Here is a 23,473-nt window from a genome sequence, read left to right as displayed (position 1 = left end):
AATAATTTCAAACACATAGAGGGCTTTCTACGTACACCAGGCATCCATCCATGTTGTAACTCATTGAATCCTTACAAGTCTTGAGAGGCAAGTATTGTCGAACCTTTTATCAGATGGAGAAACTGAGGCGCATCCCCTAGCAGCGAGCAGCCAAAATTCACCTCACCCTGTACGCGCCAAACGCCCTGAGCTTCAGGGACCGGCCCAAGCGGAGGAAGTCCCGCCCCGAGTGGAGGATGTTCCGCCCCTTCCCGGCCTCCAGGCTTCCGCTTCCGCCCGTGTTCTCCTTGTCCGCTCCGCACAGTAGCGTGTTTAGGATGGCGGCAGCAGGCGACTGTGGCGGGCAGCAGGTGGCCAGCGGGTCTGACACCTACCGCTCGCCGCTTGCTTCCCGTTACGCTAGCCCAGAGATGTGCTTCTTGTTTAGCGACGGCTGCAAATTCCGGACGTGGCGGCAGCTCTGGCTGTGGCTGGCGGAAGCCGAGCAGGTAACAGGCCCCGGGGCTGAGGTGGGGGCCGGGGAGGAGCGCCTGGCGATTCCGCTTCAGCACGTGCTGGCCTTGGCGCCGAGTGAGGGCTTAGTTGCCCGGGAAGCAGCTCCCCTGCTATTTTCGGCCGGGTGTCCGGGTTCCGGAGGAAGGCGAGAGCAGGAGGAACGGGAGCCGCCAGCTGTTGCCTCATGTTTTTAGTCAGAGGGTTAGCGACGCCTTGGTTGCGGCAGAAATGCCGCCTGTCGTTTTAGGGAATTCACCTTGGCCATTCGTGCAAGAGTACATTGCTAGCCACGACATTGAGCGCTCTTTGCGTGTTACTGTGCTGATATCTTTACACGTCTTTTCTCTTTTAATCCCTATATGGCTTTGCAAACAAGATGATGTTCTCCCCACGTTTTAGGGGAAAAAAACCAAACACGTTATTTGCCTTAGGTCACAGTACACGGAACTAGGATTTGAAAGTACTTCAATACAGAGCTCAAGAGTTTAGCCATTTCGTTAGTGACGGGATCTGAAATCGGGGTTCTCTGGTCCACTGTTTCTGCTTCACCGAGGAGGCAGAATCAGGATAAAGGTTAATTAGATGGGATTTGTTTCTTCTGTAAGGGCTGTAAATGAAGCCGCTCTGTCCAGCGTTTCAGAATAGCTCCCGAGGGACCTTCCCGGCAGAGTGAAGAAAACTGAACGTCGTGATCCAGAGAGCTGTTATATTTCAGAGGAAAGTGCTACAACAGGCATGATGGCACTCTTCTGACAAATGGCCTAGTAAAAACTGAAACAATCTGAATACATGTTTAGGACCTTGGTATAGTGGAACTCACCAAACGGGAAAATCCTAGATTTTCCCCAGCCGTATCACTGTGTCGGAAATAAAGCGGTACCTGTAAGGGAATAAAGGCTCACTGGGTTCTGGAGGAGAAAAGAATTTATTTATGATCTTGCAAGAAAGGGCACACAGCCAAAAACGTGGTAGCCGGAGCCGGAGAGGAAGAAAATGGCAATGTTTTAATCTCCTGTTCCTAATGCGCAAGTCCCTCCCCTGTTTCCCCATTGGCTGGGCACTGCAGAGGTTACAGCCTATCCGAGAGAACTACCTAGCCCATCTTTGAGATTTTAATTTTTACAGCCTATCTGAGAGAGCCAACTATCTCATTATTGAGATTTTGAATTGATCAGCCTATCAGAGAGAGTTCATTCAGCTTAAATTTCCTGCTGGGAGTTCCCACCTCTGATTTTACCTTATATCTCTACATTCCAGTAAGCATGGTTACTTTTCCATATAAAGAGCTGGCACAGATTCTTTCTTTCCTTTACCACAGGGCTTGTTTAAGCTGGTTCTGCCTCCGTTTTCCCTATTCCATGCTGTCTCTATGTGAAAGCTAAACTTATCCCTTTCTTACAACTGTGCTTAAGAAAATCAAATGATTTAACAGTAGCAGACATTCATATAGTACCCCAGATGTGCTGGGCATTGTTTTAAGACTTTACATATATTAGCTCATTAATCCTCCAAACAGCCCTGTATGGTAAGTACTATTATTCTTTGTGTTTTTCCTATTAGGGCATGGAGGCACAGAAAGATCAGTTAGCAAAAGTAGTAGTAGAAGATGACATTATATAGTGAGTTGTGGTTTGTGAATGGTTTGCAGGTACTCTGATTTGATACTCTCATTTCCATTCTATAGATGAGCACAGTGGTGCCCAGAAAGACGACCAAGGTCATCATAGTGGGTAAATGGAATGTAGGGTCATGTAGGGTCATTGGAATATGTGTTCTTTACTTAGTCCAGTCCCCACATTGCCTGAAATGCACACAGTTTTGGTAGCCTCTTTTGGGGTTGGATTATCTAATTAATAAGACTATCAAAATTAGCATAAATTACATAATAATTTAGTAGTTAACAGAAGAATGAGAAGTTAGAAGGAGTGCAGAAAAGGAGTGGGGAAAGTATACATTTTGAGGAGATACATTACAGTGGAGGAGGAAGTAGTGTGGCCAGGCTTCCCCCTGCTGCTTTGCTTTGGGAGGAGCTCCCTGAGCTGTCACCTGCTGACTAGGTGTCCAAGGCATCTGCCACATGAGGCTACAGAGCACCTGAACTGTGGCTAATGTGACTGAAGAAGTGACTTTTTACTTTTATTTGATTTTAATTAATCAATTTGAATTTAAATAGCCACTTGTGGTTCATGGTTACCATATTAGACCTTGCAAATCTAAAGAGCAAGAGCCTCCCTGGTGTCAGGACTTGGGAGCTTCAAGTGAGGCTTGAATATATTTTCATTTACCAGCATATTCATTCAGCACTTTGGATCCAGTGTTTGGAGTTATTTAGGCTGCCAGGTTTTTTTGTTTGTTTGTTTTCTTTTTTTGCCAGCCTAAGTTTTCCAGAGAAGTGTGAATGTAAGATGTTGTTGATGTGTTTGTTTTCTCATCAACATAACCTTGAATTGCTTTTAGTTTTGCACTGAGATTACTGTACATCATTTGCCTACAAAGCTATTTACAGACTTCCAGGTTTCTCTAAGTATATCCATATGGGTCAAATGTAAAACTGTGGCCTGGGTCCCACACTTGGGGTACTCATGTGCCAAGCACTAACACTTAAGCAATAAATAAAACAAAACTCACCCATCATGGAGTTTATATTCTAGAGGGAAAGGACAGGCAATAAACATGCAAAAATGTCATGTGATAAGTATTCTAAATAAAGCCAGACTAGAGAGATGCAGCATGACACAGGAGGGTGTTACTTTACATAGAAGTTGAGGAGGACCTCTCTGAGATGACATTTGAGCTGAGAGATGAGTGTGGGATGGAGTAAGTGAAGCAGAGATAGAAGAGCAGTTAAACAGTCAAGATCCGGATTACATTTTATATTTTGGAGTTTACTTAAAATAATAGTTAAAATGATTCATTGAGAAGATCCCACCCCCACACGCTCTTAGCTTGGTTGCCCCAAATTTAAGGATTGGGAGATAGGGTGTAACTGCTAACATAAATAAATCTTTTCTCCCTGTCACTTTGATTCAAAGAATTGTGATGCCTGAGGTTATTTGATTTTATTTTGCCTGTTCTGCAGATATTGGGTTTGCCTATCACAGATGAACAAATCCAGGAGATGAAATCAAACCTGGACAACATTGACTTCAAGATGGCAGCTGATGAAGAGAAACGGTTACGGCATGATGTGATGGCTCATGTGTACACCTTTGGCCACTGCTGTCCAAAAGCTGCAGGCATTATTCACCTTGGTGCCACCTCCTGCTATGTTGGAGACAACACAGTATGAGTCCATAGTGTTTTGTTTCCACCTAGGACTCAATCGTTTTAATTCATTTTGTATTTCATTTTGCCCACTTTTAGGAAGTAACTCCTTAAATCTTTATCTTTTCAGGGTTTCTTGGCTGTACGTGCTCAGAAATTTTCTTCTTTGGTATCTTTCCAATCTAAACCAAAAGCACTTAGTCACCTCCATAAAATAAGACCAGCAGATACTGCTCATGCACTGGTATGCTGTACATAAGCCAAGATCTTAAGCAGTTTAGGGGCTGAAGTAATTCTCCAAAGAGCTTTTCTTTCCAAGTCCATTATAACTCCTACTCTGAAAAGATGGGTTGCATTATAATTGTTAAACGAAGCTTTTAATTAACAAAAGTGTCTTATAGTCCAACATGGAAGAGTAAGGTCAAGCATTTTCCGGAAGGTTTATTGTGTGCCGGGCATCATACCTGTCTTACTTCATTTATTTTTCAAAACCACCATAAGAGGTAGATGATACTGTCCCCATTTTTTAAACAGCTTTATTGAAGTGTACTTTACATACAGTAAAATTTACCCATTTTAAATATACTGATCGATGAGTTTTAGTAAATTTATACAGTTGTTCAGCATTCGTCACACTTCAGTTTTAGAATACCTCCACAACCCAAAGAAGTTTTCTTATGCCCGTTTGCAGTCCATCCCTGCTCCTGCCTCCAGCCCCAGGCAACCACTGACATGCTTTCTGTCTCTGTAGTTGTATCTTTTCTAGAAATTTCATATAAACAGAATGATAGACTATGTAGTCTTTTGCATCTAGCTTTATTATCCCCATTTCTGCAGACGAGGAGACTTATGGAAAGGTTGAAGAACTTGCCTGAGGACACACTGGTAGGGAAAGATATTAGTCCAGATAGAACAGCTCCACAGTTGATGCTCTTAATTATAATGCATCTGTGGGGCCAGAAAGCAGATTCCAGATCCATTTCATTTTCAAGAACAAGTCAGTATTTTTTAACCTGCCCCAAATACTTTTTCAGTAGACGTGGTACATAAATAAAGGAATCTATGTATAATTGGTGGGTCAAATAATGGAAAAAGTAAAACTTTAATTTGTAATATCCTTTTTTATGAGTAGTCAATAGTTGGGGCTAGAAGTTACTGTCTCAAGTATTGGAGTTGCCTGAAATGCTTATGTCTCTTACTTCCCTTAGGGGCAGTTTAAATTTCTTAAACCTTTATGTTTTAGAGCATGACTTTCTTTAACAATTACATACATGAAAAAAAGGGGAGATAACTAATGGAGTGTGCCAAATGGAAGTTTCCCAGAGACTGACTAGCATTCCTCTCTGGGAAGACAAAAACCTTGTTGACCTGGACATCTGTGCAATATTCAGTATGGGGCTTTTCCATTAGAATTTTGAGTCATTTGAAATACCACATAAATAAGGCTTTATGAGTATAAAGGTTTTTGTTTCTTTATGGCTCCCAATAGTATTCTTGTCTAAGTTGGTGTGCTTTTAGAACAATAATCAGGAAAAACAACTTCTATTAGTTTCTTGTGCTTGCACAGGGATTTTACTAATGGTCAGAGGCAGCCAGCTGGGAAACCCAGTATGATGGCCAAAAAGAGTTATGTAATTACATTATTTAAGCAACACTGTTTAATGTAAGACCATTGCATTTTCCTTTGCAGGACCTGATTATTCTTAGAAATGCATGTGACCTGCTTTTGCCAAAGGTAAGGAGTTGGCAGAGCTTTCCTACCAGCCTTAGATTCCCTATAATAGGAGATGGGGACCAATTAAGAGTCAGTGCATTATGATCCTGGCCTGGATCTAACAATGAAGGAGAAAATGCCCAAAATGACATTATTGGGATAATTGAAAAAATTGGAATATAGACTGTTTACTTCGTATCAGTGTTAAATTTCTTGCAGTATTTAATGTGGTTACATAGTGAATATCTTTGTTCTTAGGAAATAATATATAGACGTATAGAGCATGACGTATGCAGCCTACTCTGAAATGTTTAGAAAATAAAAAGGAGGAAAAGAAAGGCAACAAAATAATGTTTCAGTGGCTAAGAGAATTCAAATAGAGTCAGGAGGCTATCCTGGAGATTATTCCTATGTAAGCTTCACCTAGATATGCCAAATGACCACAGTATGATAAGTCTAAGTCAACAGTAGTCCCAAAAACCTTAAAGAATACCTGGATCCCTATCTGAGACTATAAAAATTTCACTCACTAAGTTTTTAATTCTTCAGAAACTTAAATCCTTCAGAGAACTCCTATGCCAGCTAAGTCACAAAACCCAGAGGCAATAGCCTCTTCAAGAACATCAACCAGATGTGTCCCCTTTTCTCATAAAGTCGACACGCCTTTTCAACATGAACAAGTTAGGGTGGTCATGAATATCGGGAAAGTGATTAAACTAGAGGAAGGGGTGGCAAGAGACAAGATGGAATTTAACAAAGGATTATGAATACTGAATCTCTATATATTTTTCTTTTTCTTAGTTGCTAGAGTATTAGAATAGCTAGAAGGAAAGAATTGAAATGGTGGAACTGTAACCCATAGCATCCTTTGAAATTTGTTCTGTAGCTACTTGTTAAATTGTAATTTGAAAGCTGTCACCTTTTTGTATATGTGTTGTATTTCACAATAAGGAAATAACTGAAACTATGGTACTGTGATTCATAAAAACTTTGGAAATTTCCTTTATAACTACTTGTTAAATCATACTTTGAAAGATATTATCTATTTGTATATGTGTTATATTTCACAATAAGGAAATAACTGAAACTGGAACTGTAACCCATAATATTCTTCGAAATTTGTTCTAACTGCTTGTTAAATTGTACTTGGAAAGTTATCACTTCTATTTATGAATGTTATATTTTGCGATCAAAAAATATGATAAAAAAAAGAAAGTAGGTAAATAGATACATAGAATGAGATAACAAATGTGGCAAAATGTTACAAGTTGGTAAATCTAGGTATCCAGGTAGAACTATACTGGTGTCCTCTGTATTGTTTTTGTTTTATTTTTGCAACTTCCCTGTAAATTTGAAATTATTTTAAAATAAAATTTTCTTAAGCCAATGCCTTGTTAATCTAAATATTATTATCATTTGAAGGTGAATGAGTCCTATATCTAATCTGTAGAAATATTTGTCTCTTCTTGATTAAAATACTAGAAGTGAATGCTTTCTTAAGCATAGCCTTTTAAATGCAAAGCATTCTAACCAGAGGCATGTTGCTGGAATGAAGAGGTAAGGATTATGATGTAGTCTTGTCTTTCTGCATGAATATGCCACTGAGCTTACAATCCTGCAGTGATAGTTTGTGACTTACTAGGTGGTCAATTCAAGTGTCGGACATTGGTTGCTATGAATTCTTTAAGGCACTTGGGGATGGAAAGAAGGTGCCTTCAATAAGCTGGAAGTCTAAAATTATGTAGAGTTGTCTAAATGTTTAGTTCATATTCAGCCTGAATTCAGCCTGAATTCACCTCTTTCTACCACATGGTTTTTCTTGTAGCTTGCCAGAGTGATCTCCCGGCTTGCCAGCTTTGCCAAGGAAAAAGCCAATCTTCCTACCTTAGGTTTCACACATTTCCAGTAAGTGATATGATTATGTCTTGGGAGTTGGAGTTGATTCTGTGCATCTGGGTCTTAGTATTCCTTCAGCTCTTCTCTTCTCTGCAGTAACCATTGGATGAAGTGTCCCAAAATATAACTTAGGATCTTTTGAAATGCTTGTGAGGAATGAACCCGATGCCTACCTTAAAAGCCTTAGCTGTGGAAGAGTAAATCTAATAGCTGATTTGGGAAGCTTTCGGAAATATGTATCCAGAGCCTTAAAAAGCATTCATATTCCTTGATTTAAGTAATTCCATTCTTGAGAATAAAGCCCATGGAAGTAATCCAGATGACAGGAAAAGCGTTGTGTACAAAAAGCTTTGTTAACCTATTTATGAGAGTAAACATTAGAAATCTAAACATCCAGCAAGAAGAGAATAATGTGTGGTATACCCACAGGTTGGAAAACTGTGCAGCCATTAATGTGATTCTTGTAAGACTAGTAATGTTATGAGGAAAAAGACAACATATAAATTGCATACAGAGTAGAAGAAAGTATGACAGGGTGTTAAATATTGATTACTCTGGTTTATGAGATAATGGGGCCAAGTTTTTTTCCTGCTTTTTGTATTTTTTATTTTTTTTAAATGCGATTATTTTTTATGATTACCAAATAACACCCGTTTTTCAAGGCTGATGGTTTTGTGTTTTGAATGTTAGTGATAAGTTATGAGTGATGTTATTTGAGTGGTGGTGTACTAGCATTTGCCTTTTTTTTTTTTTCAAACTTATAGGACAGTTAAAAAATAATAAAAACCCCATACAGAAAAATCCATCATACCCACATCTTCCAGATATACCAATTTTAACATTTGCTGCATTTGTCATATTTTCTCCATCCATCCGTCAATTTTCTGAACATATGAGTGTATGTTATAAAGGTCATGCTCCTTGACCTAATACTGCCACGTATATTTCCTAAAAACAAGGATAGTCACTTAAGTAACCACCTTAAGTGCAATTATCAAGATCAAGAGCGTTAACGTTGATATAAAGTTTACAGTTTATATTCCTATTTTTTTCTTTTGTCTTTCTTTTGGGCCTTTTCTCCTCCCTTATTAAATCCTGTCCAGGATCATGTTTTGCATTTAATTGCCATTGTCTGTTTTGTGTGTGTGTGTGTGTGTGTGTGTGTGTGTTTGTTTTGTTTTTTTTAACTCTTCATTTTATTGAGATATATTCACATGCCATGCAGTCAAACAGAACAAATTGTACATTCGATTGTTCACAGTACCACTACATAGTTGTACATTCATCACCTAAATCAATCCCTGACACCTTCATTAGCACACACACAAAAATAACAAGAATAATAATTAAAGTGAAAAAGAGCAATTAAAGTAAAAAACAACACTGGGTGCCTTTGTTTGTTTGTTTGTTTGTTTCCTTCCCCAATTTTTCTACTCATCCATCCATAAACTAGACAAAGGGGAGTGTGGTCCTTATGGCTTTCCCAATCCCATTGTCACCGCTCATAAGCTACATTTTTATACAATTGTCTTCGAGATTCATGGGTTCTGGGTTGTAGTTTGATAGTTTCAGGTATCCACCACCAGCTACCCCAATTCTTTAGAACCTAAAAAGGGTTGTCTAAATTGTGCATAAGAGTGCCCACCAGAGTGACCTCGGCTCCTTTTGGAATGTCTCTGCCTCTGAAGCTTATTTCATTTCCTTTCACATCCCCCTTTTGGTCAAGAAGATGTTCTCCGTCCCATGATGCCGGGTCTACATTCCTCCCCGGGAGTCATATTCCACGTTGCCAGGGAGATTTGCTCCCCTGGGTGTCTGATCCCATGTAGGGGGAAGGGCAGTGATTTCACCTTTCAAGTTGGCTTAGCTAGAGAGACAGGGCCACATCTGAGCAACAAAGAGGCACTCAGGAGGAGGCTCTTAGGCACAATTATAGGGAGGCCTAGCCTCTCCTTTGCAGCAACAGTCTTCCCAAGGGTATATCCTGTAATAGAGGGCTCAACCCATCAAACCACCAGTCCCCTATGTCTGTGATCATGTTAGTAACCATCAAGGTGGGGTAGGCCAGTACCCCTGCATTCTCCACAGGCTCAAGGGGGCTCTACATATTTTTTTCCCTTGTTTTTTTTAACTTTTTTATTTTTAAATGAACTGTATGAAAAATAAAAAAATAAACATAAAAATCATAATAAAAAAAAAAACATACAATAAAAGAACATTTCAAAGAGACCATAACAAGGGAGTAAGAAAAAGACAATTAACCTAAGATAACTACTTTACTTCCAACATGTTCCTACTTTACCCCAAAAAAGTTACCTAATATAGCAACATTTCTGTGAACTTGTTCCTACTATACCCATCAGAAATTAACAGACCATAGTCATTCCTGGGCATTCTCAGAACATTAAATTTACCCATGATAGCCTATCTGTTCTTCTCGGATTATTGTTCCCCCTTCCTTAATTGCTCTCTATTGCTAGTTCCCCTACGTTCTACATTATAAACCATTTGTTTTACATTTTTCAAAGCTCACATTAGTGGTAGCATATAATATTTCTCTTTTTGTGCCTGGCTTAGTTCACTCAGCATTATGTCTTCAAGGTTCATCCATGTTGTCATATGTTTCACGAGATCATTCCTTCTTACTGCTGTATAGTATTCCATCGTGTGTATATACCACATTTTATTTATCCACTCATCTGTTGAAGGACATTTGGGTTGTTTCCATCTCTTGGCAATTGTGAATAATGCGGCTATGAACATTGGCGTGCAGATATCTGTTCGTGTCACTGCTTTCCGATCTTCCAGGTATATACCAAGAAGTGCAATTGCTGGATCGAACGGTAACTCTGTATCTAGTTTTCTAAGGAACTGCCAGACTGACTTCCAGAGTGGCTGAACCATTATACAGTCCCACCAACAATGAACAAGAGTTCCAATTTCTCCACATCCCCTCCAGCATTTGTAGTTTCCTGTTTGTTTAATGGCAGCTATTCTAATTGGTGTGAGATGGTATCTCATTGTGGTCTTAATTTGCATCTCTAATAGCTAGTGAAGCTGAACATTTTTTCATGTGTTTCTTGGCCATTTGTATTTCCTCTTCAGAGAACTGTCTTTTCATATCTTTTGCCCATTTTATAATTGGGCTGTCTGTACTATTGTCATTGAGTTGTAGGATTTCTTTATATATGCAAGATATCAGTCTTTTGTCAGATACACGGTTTCCAAAAATTTTTTCCCATTGAGTTGGCTGCCTCTTTACCTTTTTGAGAAATTCCTTTGAGGTGCAGAAACTTCTAAGCTTGAGGAGTTCCCATTTATCTATTTTTTCTTTTGTCGCTTGTGGTTTCGGTGTAAAGTCTAGGAAGTGTCTGCCTAATACAAGGTCTTGAAGATGTTTTCCTACATTATCTTCTAGGAGTTTTATGGTACTTTCTTTTATATTGAGATCTTTGGTCCATTTTAAGTTAGTTTTTGTTTAGGGTGTGAGGTAGGGGTCCTCTTTCATTCTTTTGGATATGGGTATCCAACTCTCCCAGCCCCATTTGTTGAAAAGACCATTATGACCCAGTTTAGTGACTTTGGGGGCCTTATCAAAGATCAGTCGGCCATAGATCTGGAGGTCTATCTCCGAGTTCTCAATCCGATTCCATTGATCTATATGTCTATCTTTGTGCCAGTACCATGCTGTTTTGACAACTGTGGCTTTATAATAAGCTTCAAAGTCAGGGAGTGTAAGTCCTCCCACTTCGTTTTTCTTTTTTAGAGTGTCTTTAGCAATTTGAGGCGTCTTCCCTTTCCAAATAAATTTGATCACTAGCTTTTCCAAGTCTGCAAAGTAGGTTGTTGGAATTTTGATTGGGATTGCATTGAATCTGTAGATGAGTTTGGGTAGAATTGACATCTTAATGACATTTAGCCTTCCTATCCATGAACATGGAATATTTTTCCATCTTTTAAGGTCCCCTTCTGTTTCTTTTAGTAGAGTTATGTAGTTTTCTTTGTATAGGTCTTTTACATCTTTGGTTAAGTTTATTGCTAGGTACTTGATATTTTTAGTTGCTATTGAAAATGGTATCTTTTTCTTGAGTGTCTCTTCAGTTTGTTCATTTCTAGCATATAGAAACATTACTGACTTATGTGCATTAATCTTGTATCCCGCTACTTTGCTAAATTTGTTTATTAGCTCTAGTAGCTGTATCATCGATTTCTCAGGGTTTTCCAGATATAAGATCATATTGTCTGCAAACAATGACAGTTTTACTTCTTTTCCAATTTGGATGCCTTTTATTTCTTTGTCTTGCCAGATTGCCCTGGGTAGCACTTCCAGCACAATGTTGAATAACAGTGGTGATAGCGGGCATCCTTGTCTTGTTCCTGATCTTAGAGGGAAGGCTTTCAGTCTCTCACCATTGAGTACTATGCTGGCTGTGGGTTTTTCATATATGCTCTTTATCATAGTGAGGAAGTTTCCTTCAGTTCCTACCTTTTGAAGTGTTTTTATCAAAAACGGATGTTGGATTTTGTCAAATGCTTTTTCAGCATCTATTGAGATGATCATTTGATTTTTCCCTTTCAAATTGTTAATGTGTTGTAATACATTGATTGATTTTCTTATGTTGAACCATCCTTGCATGCCTGGAATGAACCCCACTTGGTCATGGTGTATGATTTTTTTAATGTGTCTTTGGATTCGATTTGCAAGTATTTTGTTGAGGATTTTTGCATCTATATTCATTAGGGAGATTGGCCGGTAGTTTTCCTTTTTTGTAGCATCTTTGCCTGGTTTTGGTATTAGATTGATGTTAGCTTCATAAAATGAGTTAGGTAGTGTTCCACTTTCTTCAGTGTTTTGAAAGAGTTTGAGTAAGATTGGTGCCAGTTCTTTCTGGAAAGTTTGGTAGAATTCCCCTGTGAAGCCATCTGGCCCTGGGCATTTATTTGTGGGAAGCTTTTTGAAGACTGATTGGATCTCTTTGCTTGTGATGGGTTGGTTGAGGTCTTCTATTTCTTCTCTGGTCAATCTAGGTTGTTCATATGTTTCCAGGAAATTGTCCATTTCCTCTACATTATCCAGTTTTTTGCCACACAGTTGTTCATAGTATCCTCTTAAAATTTTTTTAATTTCTTCAGGATCTGCAGTTATGTCACCTTTTTCATTCATTATTTTGTTTCTATGGGTCTTCTCTCTTTTTGATTTTGTCAGTCTAGCTGGGGGCTTGTCAATCTTGTTGATCTTCTCAAAGAACCAACTTTTGGTGATGTTTATCCTCTCTATTTTTTTGTTCTCTATGTCATTTATTTCTGCTTTAATACTTGTTATTTCTTTTCTTCTACTTGGTTTAGGATTGGTTTGCTGTTCATTTTCTAGCTTCTTCAGTTGATCCATTAGTTCTTTGATTTTGGCTCTTTCTTCCTTTTTCATATATGCGTTTAGTGCTATAAATTTCCCCCTCAGTACTGCTTTTGCTGCATCCCATAGGTTTTGGTATGTTGTGTTCTCATTTTCATTCGTGTCTATATATTTAGCAATTTCTCTTGCTATTTCTTCTTTAACCCACTGGTTGTTTAGGAGTGTGTTGTTTAATCTCCAGATATTTGTGAATTTTCTAAGTCTCTGATGGTTATTGACTTCTAATTGTATTCCATTGTGGTCAGAGAATGTGGTTTGAATAATTTCAGTCTTTTTAAATTTTTTGAGCCTTGTTTTATGTCCCAGCATATGATCTATTCTGAAGAAAGTTCCGTGAGCACTAGAGAAGTATGTGTATCCTGGTGATTTGGGATGTAATATTCTATATATGCCTGTTAAATCTAATTCATTTATCAGATTGTTTAGGTTTTCAGTTTCCTTATTGGTCTTCTGTCTGGTTGATCTATCTATAGGAGAGAGTGATGTGTTGAAGTCTCCCACAATTATTGTGGAAACATCAATTGCTTCCTTTAGTTTTGCCAGTGTTTCTCTCATGTATTTTGTGGCACCTTGCTTGGGTGCATAGACATTTATGATTGTTATTTCTTCTTGTTGAATTGCCCCTTTTATTAGTATGTAGTGGCCTTCTTTGTCTCTCAAAACATCCCTGCATTTAAAGTCTATTTTATCTGAGATCAGTATTGCTACAGCTGCTTTCTTTTGGCTGTAGCTTGCATGAAATATTTTTTTCCATCCTTTCGCTTGCAATTTCTTTGTGTCCCTGTGTCTAAGATGAGTCTCTTGTATGCAACATATTGATGGTTCATTTTTTTTGATCCATTCTGCGAATCTATATCTTTTAATTGGGGAGTTTAATCCATTTACATTCAATGTTATAACCGTGAAGGCATTTCTTGAATCAGCCATCTTATCCTTTGCTTTATGTTTGTCATATATATTTTTCCCCTTCTCTATTAATATCCTTTCATGTACTCATACCAAATCTCTTTAGTACTGACCGTTTCTCCAAGTCTCTCTGTCCTTTGTTTCTCTGTCTGTAGGGCTCCCTTTAGTATCTCCAGTAGGGGAGGTCTCTTGTTAGCAAATTCTCTCAGCATTTGTTTGTGAAAAATTTAAGCTCCCCCTCAAATTTGAAGGAGAGCTTTGCTGGATAAAGTATTCTTGGTTGGAAATTTTTCTCACTCAGAATTTTAAATATATCGTGCCACTGCCTTCTCGCCTCCATGGTGGCTGCTGAGTAGTCACTACTTAGTCTTATGCTGTTTCCTTTGTATGTGGTGAATTGGTTTTCTCTTGCTGCTTTCAGAACTTGCTCCTTCTCTTCCGTGTTTGACAGTGTGATCAGAATATGTCTCGGAGTGGGTTTATTTGGATTTATTCTATTTGGAGTTCGCTGGGCATTTATGATTTGTGTATTTATGGTATTTAGAAGATTTGGGAAGTTTTCCCCAACAATTTCTTTGAATACTCTTCCTAGACCTTTACCCTTTTCTTCCCCTTCTGGAACACCAATGAGTCTTATATTTGGACATTTTATATTATCTATCATATCCCTGAGGTCCATTTCGATTTTTTCTGTTTTTTTCCCCATTCTTTCTTTTGTGCTTTCATTTTCCATTCTGTCATCTTCCAGGTCACTGATTTGTTGTTCAGCTTCCTCTAGTCTTGTAGTATGAATATCCAGAATCTTTTTAATTTGGTCAACAGTTTCTTTAATTTCCATAATATCATCTATTTTTTTATTTAATCTTGCAATGTCTTCTTTATGCTCGTTTAGGGTATTCTTGATATCCTTTGTATCCCATACTATGGTCTCATTGTTCATCCTTAGTTCTTTGATTAGTTGCTCTAGGGACTGTGTCTCTTCTGATCTTTTGATTTGGGTGCTTGGGCTTGGGTTATCCATATCGTCTGTTTTTTTCATATGGTTTATAATTTTCTGTTGTTTTTGGCCTCTCGGCATTTGCTGAACTTGATAGGGTTCTTTTAGGAATTGTAGACCAATTGAAGTCCTTGTCTCTAATTTATCAGAGCTACAGCTTCGTGGAGTACACTTTCTCTAACCAGCAGGAGGCGTCCACAAGCCACCTGTTCTCCACAAGCCAGTTCTCCCCTGCTTTGCCTTGGTGGTGAGTCGGGGGGTGAGTCTTGTGGGGTCCAATTGGTGTACCAAGCTTGCGTGTGTAGTTGGTGTTGCCTGCCCTGTATATGGGGCGTGTGTCTGGGCGATCAGGGAGGGGGTGGCTCTAACAATGAAGTCTCCCTGGTGTTCCTGGAGTTTTGAAGCTGCTGCAATAGTCTAATCCTTCAGTTCAGTACTGCCACAGTTTGTCTCTGCCACTGACCCACAAGTCCTTGGTATTGGCGTATGGCTCCTGAGACTTGCTAGTGGGTCCTTCTTCCAGGCCGTGTACCCCCTGGTCCTCTGTTGAGGGATGACTGTGCTATGTCACAGGTGAGTGCCGTCCCCCCAGGGCAGTTCTGGGCTGTTGGGCTGTGTAGGGAGGCTCCCAGTCTGCTGAAATGATGGCTGAAAGGGGCTTTGTTAATTCACACTGCTCCACCTTCCCAACTCTGGTACAATCAGCTGAGGGTGCAGGGAAGGCTAATGTCCACACCCAGTTTTGTGGTGTGTGCATGTTATTTGAAGCAGTTCCGTCACACTGGGTTGTCTGGGGCAGCTCTGGGCTATGGGGCTGGCGACGGGCAGGAGTGTTTTCTGTCCACCAGGATGATGGCTGTGAGTGGACACTCCCCTTTTCTTGGGAAGTTGTGGTGTTTAGTGAATTTTCTCAGCCACTGGATTATTGCCTTTTGTCTCAGAGCTCTCTTAGTTCTGCTCTTGTCTTGACCTGCCCAAATTGCAAGTCTTTGAGGCTTCCTGTATTGGGCTTCTTAGAGTAATTGTTTTAGAAACAGAAAAAAAGAAAAATTAAAAAAAAAAAAAAAAGTCCTTGCAGATCTAGTGGGTTATTGAAATGCTAAGAGACAAAGCAATTAGGGCCATTATAGAAAGATCCAGGAGGCAGAGAGATCAGTTTTTCTTCGGGATTTGCATACGAGCCTCAGGGCCTGAGCTCTGCCCTTCCCCTTTCTATGTTCACCAGAACTCCAAAAAGCCTCCGCTTTTATTTTGGAGTTTTTCTTGGTGTTTTTTGCTATGCCTGTCTCCTCTCTGCTGGGTGGCTGCTCTCAGATTCTCTGGTGTCTGGTCTCAGTCTATCTATGGTTGGAGTTTGGATCAGTAGAATGAGTTTCCGATAAGAGCTGCCACTGCAGTTCTCCCTTCTCCTTCCCAGTGGTGACGGCCCCTCCTCCCACGGGACTGAGCCTGGCAGGGAGGGGCGCGGGTCCCTTGGCCGCAAAAACTTACAGATTTCGCTGATCTCAGCAGTTCGACGTGTTCATGAGTTGTAGGAAGTATGCTGAAAGTCAAATTGCTCTGTGGTGTCCAGTCCACGCAGTTCTTGGCTTTCTGCCTACTTTCCTGGAGGAGTAACTAAAACATACAGCTCACCAATCCGTCATCTTGTCCCCGCCATTGTCTCTTTAGTTGTTCTTTCTTTTTGCTTTATTTTTAAATTGTGGGAACATACATATGACATTAACTTTCCCATCTCAACCACACTCAAGCAGTGAAATTAATCACAGTTACAATGTTGGACTACCATTACTGCCTTCCATTACTAAAACTTTCCCATCTCCTGAAACAAAAACTCTCCATTCCCCCGTCCCCATCCCCAGCCACCTACACTCTACTTCTGTCTTTATGCTAGCTTATTCACCAATGTTTTCTTTAAATTTCCTAGTTTTCTGAGTGTTTTTATCATGAAAGGATGTTGGGATTTGTCAAATGCCTTTTCCATGTCATTTGAGATGATCATGTCGTTTAGTTGTGTTGGGGTTTTTTTTTCCTTTTTTTTTGCTTCATACTATTGTGGCACTTTACATTGATTTTCATATGTTGAACTATCCTTATATTCCTACAATAAATCCCACTTGGTCGTGGTGTATAATCTTTTTAATAAACTGTTGGATTCAGTTTGCCAGTATTTTCTTGAGGGTTTTTGCGACTATGTTTATAATGGTTATTGGTCTGTAGTTTTCTTTTCTTGTTCTGTCTTTATCTTGCTTTGGAACAAAGGTAATGCTGGCCTTATAAAATGATTTAAGAAGTGTTCCTTATTCTTGTATTCTTTAGTTGTGACTGAGAGGGATTGGTGTTAAATTTTCTTTTAAGTGTTTGGTAGAATTCAGCAGTGAAGCCATCTGAGAGGTTTTTGATTACTGATTCAATGTCTTGTTATTGATCTGTTAAGATTTCCTATTTCTTCTTGTAGCAGATTAGGTCATTTGTATGTTTCTGGGAATTTGTCCATTATATCTAGGTTTTCTAACTTATTAGCATATAATTATTCATAGTACTCTTTTAAAATCCTTTTTATTCCTGTAAAGTCAGTAGTAATGCCCCCACTTTTGTTCCTGATTTTACTTATTTGTGTTCTCTTTTTTGTCAGTCTGGCTAAAGGTCTGTTGATTTTACTGATCTTTTCCAACAGTTTTGGTTTTGTTGATTTTCTCTATTTTTCTATTCTCTTTTCATTTATCTCTAATCTTTACTATTTCTTCCTTCTTACTTTGGGTTTAGTTGGCTCTCCTATTATCTTTAGGTGTGAAGTTAGGTTATGTAATGTAGGCATTTAGACCTATAAATTTCCTTCCAAGAACTGCCTTTACTGCATCCATAAGTTTTGATATGTTGTATTTTTGTTTTCATTCGTCTCAAGATATTTCCTAATTTCCCTGTGATTTCTGCGACCCATTGGTTATTTAATAGTGCATTTTTTAATTTTCACATGTTTATAAATTTTCCAGCTTTCCTTGTGTTATTGATTTCTAGCTTTATTCCATTGTGGTTTGAGAAGATATAGTGTATGATTTCAATCTTCATAAACTTATTAGCTCTTGATTTCTGGCCAACTATATGGTCTATCCTGGAAAAGTTTTCATGTGCACTTGAGAAGAATCTATTCTGCTGTTGCTGGGTGGAGCATTCTACATGTTTTCATTAGGTCTAATTATTTGCTAGTAGTTCCTTATTAATGTGTTTAAATTATCAATTATTGAAAGTGGTATATGGAAATTTCCAACTTTTGTTGTAGAACTGTCTATTTTTCCCTTCAATTCTATCCATTTTTCCTTTGTATATTTTGGGGCTCTGTCCTGAGGTACATGTATATTTATAATCACTATTTCCTTCCTGTATTGAATCTTCTCTGTCTCGTCATCTTTTTTGACTTAAAGTCTATTTTGTCTGACAATATGTAAGCAATACAGCCCCTTTTGTTTTTGAGTAATTTTTTTAAATTCAGTTTTATTGAGATACATTCACACACCATAGAATCATCCACAGTGTACAATCACCTGTTCACAGTACCATCATATAGTTGTGCATTCATCACCACAATCAATTTTTGAACATTTTCCTTACTCCAAAAAAAAAAAAAGAATAAAAATCACGGTAAAAAAGAACACTAAACATTCCATACTCCCCATTCCACTTTCATTTCAGTTTTTGTCCCCATTTTTCTACTCATCTGTCCATACACTGGATAAAGGGAGTGCAAGCCACAAGGTTTTCACAGTCATACAGTCACACTATATGTAAGCTACATAGTTACACAATTGTCTTCAAGAATTAAATCTACTGGGTTTCAATTTGACAGTTTCAGGTATTTCCTTCTAGCTATTCCAGTACATTAAAAACTGAAAAGGGATATCTATATAATGCATAATAATACCTTCTACAGTGACCTCTCAGCTCCATTTGAAATCTCTTATCTGGTTCTCTTTTGAGTACTGTTTGCATGGAATATCTTTTTCTACCCTTTTACTCTCAACCTTTTTGTGTCTTTGTGCCTAATATGAGTCTCTTGGAGGCAGCATATAGGTGGATCGTGCTTTTTCATCCAATCTGCCAATCTCTTAATAGAAGAGTTTAAACCTTTGACATTTGAGAGTAGTAATTGAGAAAGAAAGGTTTACTTCTCTCATTTAGCTACTTGTTTTCTGTATGTCTTACATGTTTTTGTTTTTAAGTGTACTTTTTTGTTTCTCTTCTCTCCTTTTCTCTGTATTTTCTGGATATTTTCTCTGGCTACCTTTGTAATTTACAGTTGATATCTTAAACTAATAAAAACCTAGTTCAATTTGGACCAACCTAGTTTCAGTAATATACAAACTGTCTTCCTTTATCTCTTTGTCCCTCTCCCTCTATATTTTTGTTCTCTGAGACTACATCTTTATACATTGTGTGCTCATTAACATAGTTTTAAAATGTTAGTTTACACATATGTCTGTAAAGTCATATGGAGCAGAAAAGCAGATACAACCAAAAGTACAATAATAATGGGATTTTATATTTACCTATGTATTACCTTTACCAGTATACTTTATTTTTATGCCTTTGAGTTACTAGATAGTGTTCTTTTACTTCAGCCTGAAAGACTCCCTTTAACGATTCTTATGAGTCAGTTTATCTGGTAATGAACTCTGTCAGCTTTTTTTTTTAATCTGTAAATGTCATAATTTCTCCCTCATTTTTTGAAAGACAGTTTTGCCAGATACAGAATTCTTGGCTGACATTGTTTTGCTTTCAGCACTTAAATATGTACTCCCACTGTCGTCTTGCCCTCATGGATTCTGACAAGATACCCACACGTAATCTTACAGAAGCTCTCTTGCCATGACTCATTGCTTCTCTCTTGTCACTTTCAGAATTCTGTGTTCATCTTTGGCGTTGACAGTTTGATTATAGAGAGGTTGTGGTGTGGGTCTATTTGTGTTTAGTTTGAAGTTTGTTGATCATCTTTTGTTAAATTTGGAAAGTTTACAACCACTATTTCTTGGAATATTACTTCTGCCCCTTTGTCTCTTTTCTCCTTCTGAGACTCCCACAATGAGTTTATTGGTACGCTTGATGGTGTCCCACAGGTTCCTCAGGCTCTGTTCGCTTTTTTTCATTCTTTCTTCCTTCTGCTCCTCAGACTGGATGATTTCAGTTGTCTTAACTTCATGTTCACTGATTCTTTGTTCTGCCAGCTCCAATCTGCTGTTGAACCTCTAGGGAATTTTTAATTTCTCTTACTGTGGTCTTCAGCTCTGGTTCCTTTTCAAAATTTCCATCTCTCCATTAGTAATCTCTTTCGTTTTCCTGATTTTCTTTAGTTCTTTGTCCATGTTTTCCTTTAGCTATATGAGCAGATTTAGACTATTTTTAACAAGTCTTGTCTGATATATCTGTTTTCGTTTCCTAGGCTGCCCAAAGCAGATGCCATAAAATGGGTTGGCTTAAACAATGGGAATTTATTGGCTTACAGTTTGAAGCCAGGAAAATGTCCAAATCAAAGCATTATCAAGACAGTGCTTTCTTCCTGAAGACTGGCTCCTGGCAATCCTTGGCTCTTATGCCTCATGGCAAGGCACATAGTGGCATATGCTGGTCTCACTCAGGTTCTGTTGATTTCCGCTTCTTGCTTCCTTGGCTTTCTCTCTGTATTCATTCCATTTATAAAGGACTCTAATAATAAGATTAAGACCCATCCTTATTGAGATGGGTCACACCTTAACTGAAGGAGCCTCATCAAAAGTTCCTACTTAGAATGAGTTCACACCCACAGGAATGGATTAACTTTAAGAACATATTTTTGGGGGGTTACATAAGGTTCCACACCATCACAGTGTCCCAAGTCTGATCCTCCTCATTGATGGCTTCTGATGCTTTAATACTCTGCTTTGCCTGGGTCATTGCTTCCTCTTTCTTTGTAGGTTTTGTAATCTTTGGCTGAAACCTGGGCATTTTGATATTTTAATGTGTTATAACTGGAATTACAACTCTGAGGCTTCTGTTTCTTAAACTTGTATCCAGCTAGTGTTATGACAGAGCTTTCCTTGAATGCCAGGAGCTAACAAAAAAGAAAAAGAAAAAATGGAAAAAAAGAAAACACCTTTCCAGGTCTTTGCGGATTGACCTGCCTCAGAGCATATCCATACCATGAATTCAGAGAAAAGCTCCAGGTCAAAGCATAGGGGCCTCTGTGGTTCTTCCTGTACATGCGTCTTGTCTTGGACATGTGATTGTGGCCCTAGGAATTTCCCTATTTGTAAGAATAAGATGCCCTCTCTTTCCTAGGAAACAGTTTCCTCACAGTCCTGGGCACTGTATGTCCCACAGCCAGCAATCCCTTGCCTATGTAACCGTAACTTGACTGCTTTCCCACCGCGTTCTGTAAGGAAGTCTTATGGGCTGCCTTCTGGATGCAGCACACATTCTGACAATTGGGCCAGACAAATGCTCCCAGTGTGTGCTGAGGTTTACACTTCTTTCTCCAGAACCAGGACCAGGGAAGCACCCTGGGAGCATGGGCAGCTCTACACCAAGCCAGGAGAGGCCAGCCTGGGCGCCATGAGATCCTACTGCTCTTAAGTTGCCTTTTTCTTGATTCCATGTTTGCCCTGTTACTGCCATCCTTTAACTGTTGTCTGTACCTTTGAGGAAGATGCCTTTTCCAGTTCCTGCTGGTTGTTCAAAGCTTGTGGGTGGCATGGAATCCTGAAGTTTCTCAGTCCTCCAACTCAATCATGGTCTGCCTTATGTTCTGATGGAGTATCGCTGTGGTATCAATGGCAGTGTCTCCTGTGACTTCTAAAAGCCTGTTCAGCTTAGTGTTCCTTAAAGTTAGGCCTCCATTGAATGGAAATTGTTCAGGTGAAAGAGCCCTCAGTCACGTGTGTCTTGACCATGGCAAATGTTTCCTTCTTGCAGGCTTCTCTGCACACCTAGTGTTGCCTGTGTTGAGCTCCTCTTCCACGCCCATACCTCCTGGAATGCAGTCATTCCAGTGTTGTCTAGGAAAAGTGTACTTACAAAAAGCAATTGGCTGCCATAGTTAGCAGGCATTAAGAACTCAGGACATGAGTGCTTAGGCATCACCTCGTATGTCAGTCCATGCAGTTTTGTTCTAAATAATAGCCTTTTTGAGATGTGATTCACACACCATATAATTCACCCTTTTAAAGTATATGATTTGCTGTTTTTTAGTGTATTCACAGAGTTGTGCATTCCTCACCATAGTCTAATTTCAGAGCATTTCATCAACCCCGAAAGAAACCCTATTACCCATGAGCAGTCACTCCCCATTTCCCCCAATCCCCCTGCCTCTTAATACCTCTAATCTACTTTCTGTCACTATGGATTTGCCTATTCTGGACATTTCTTATAAATTGGATTGTATAATATGTGATCTTTTGTGACAGGATTCTTTCACTTAGCATAATGTTTTCAAGGTTCATCCCTTTGTACTTCATTTCTTTTTATGACTGAATAAATAAATAATACTCCACTGTATAGATTATACCATGTTATATTTATCCATTCATCAGTGTGACATTTGGATGTTTTCCACTCTGGCTATTATTAATGATGCTGCTATGATCAAGTCCACACAAGTTGTTATTTCTTTGTTTGTACCAGTAATCTCTTTGCAGCAGTTAACTTGGAAAACTGTACTGTGAGTAATTTGGGGATGTACTACAGCTTGTGCCTTGATGTCACCAGCTGTCAGTATTCATTAGTCTAAGTAATTAGACTAAGTAATCTCCTAGAACTTGGACATTATTGCAGTTTATTCATATTTATGTTTTATTTTCAAAGACAAATTTGCAATGTATTGATTTAGACTTCAGGTTAAAAACAAAGCTATTTGCTGTTGTATTAGAAAAGTGTGTCCTTTTGTTCTCTGTGAGGTTATTCTCTACAACATGGCTGGCTCCTCAGAAAGGCCTTTCTTAACTGCCAGTCTAAAGTAGCCTTCTCCAGTTTCCTCATCCTGTTATATTCTTTCATAGCTTTTATAATCTCAAGTTACTTTGTCAATTTTATTTTATTTCTTCACATTATAAGCTCCATTGAACAGGGGCAGGGACCTTGTTTGTTTTGTTCACTGTTGTATTTTCAATACTGAGAACTTAACTAGATTTTTGGCAAATATTTCTTAGATGAAATGTATAGTATATTTCTTGTGTGTATAATAGAGTTCTGCCACGGTCTGGGGATTTATCCATGAATAAAACTATTGTCTATTAAATTAAATTGCCTCTTGAGAATGAAGAAAGGACTATGCTAGTAGCCCATTAGTTTTATAGTCTTTAAATACCCATAAATGACATTGAGTCCCATTAACTGTCATTTGGTCTAACTGTTTTTAGCTCTTGTCTATGTTAGTTTCTCCAACCCTTACTTTAATTGTTCCCCATCCCAGGAGTAATGGGTTGTTATTAGAAGAAGCGATGAAGTTTTTATGATGTCAGCCTTGGTTTGAGACTTCTATATGTTCTCTTTGGGTTGTTTTCAGGCCTGCTCAGCTGACCACAGTTGGGAAGCGTTGCTGTCTTTGGATTCAGGATCTCTGCATGGATCTCCAGAATTTGAAGCATGTCCGAGATGATCTGCGCTTCCGAGGAGTGAAGGGCACCACCGGCACTCAGGCGAGCTTCCTGGAGCTCTTTGAGGGAGATGAGCAGAAGGTATTCTGAAAGCCACCCGTGGGACACATGAACTCCAGGCTGGCCTCCAGGGTAATAGGAGACATTCAGGGACGGGTGGGGTCTTT

At 38.9% G+C, this 23,473-nt stretch overlaps 1 protein-coding gene across 1 annotated transcript in view; it reads left to right on the top strand.

Annotated features, from left to right (window-relative positions):
- Positions 1–269: 269 nt before the first annotated feature.
- The window catches only part of ADSL (adenylosuccinate lyase), a 33,677-nt gene continuing 10,473 nt past the window's right edge, over positions 270–23,473 (top strand). Inside the window, exons 1-5 of the mRNA XM_037847097.1 lie at positions 270–488; positions 3,575–3,778; positions 5,450–5,494; positions 7,299–7,378; positions 23,216–23,387. Coding sequence (XP_037703025.1) covers positions 318–488; positions 3,575–3,778; positions 5,450–5,494; positions 7,299–7,378; positions 23,216–23,387 — 672 coding nt within the window. The 5' untranslated portion in view covers positions 270–317. The remainder of the gene's footprint in view (positions 489–3,574; positions 3,779–5,449; positions 5,495–7,298; positions 7,379–23,215; positions 23,388–23,473) is intronic.

This window comes from Choloepus didactylus, chromosome 8 (genome assembly GCF_015220235.1).
Source record: "Choloepus didactylus isolate mChoDid1 chromosome 8, mChoDid1.pri, whole genome shotgun sequence".
Taxonomy (NCBI): domain Eukaryota; kingdom Metazoa; phylum Chordata; class Mammalia; order Pilosa; family Megalonychidae; genus Choloepus; species Choloepus didactylus.
Note: the sequence above shows the minus strand (reverse complement) of the source record. Positions and strands in the feature narration are given on the sequence as shown.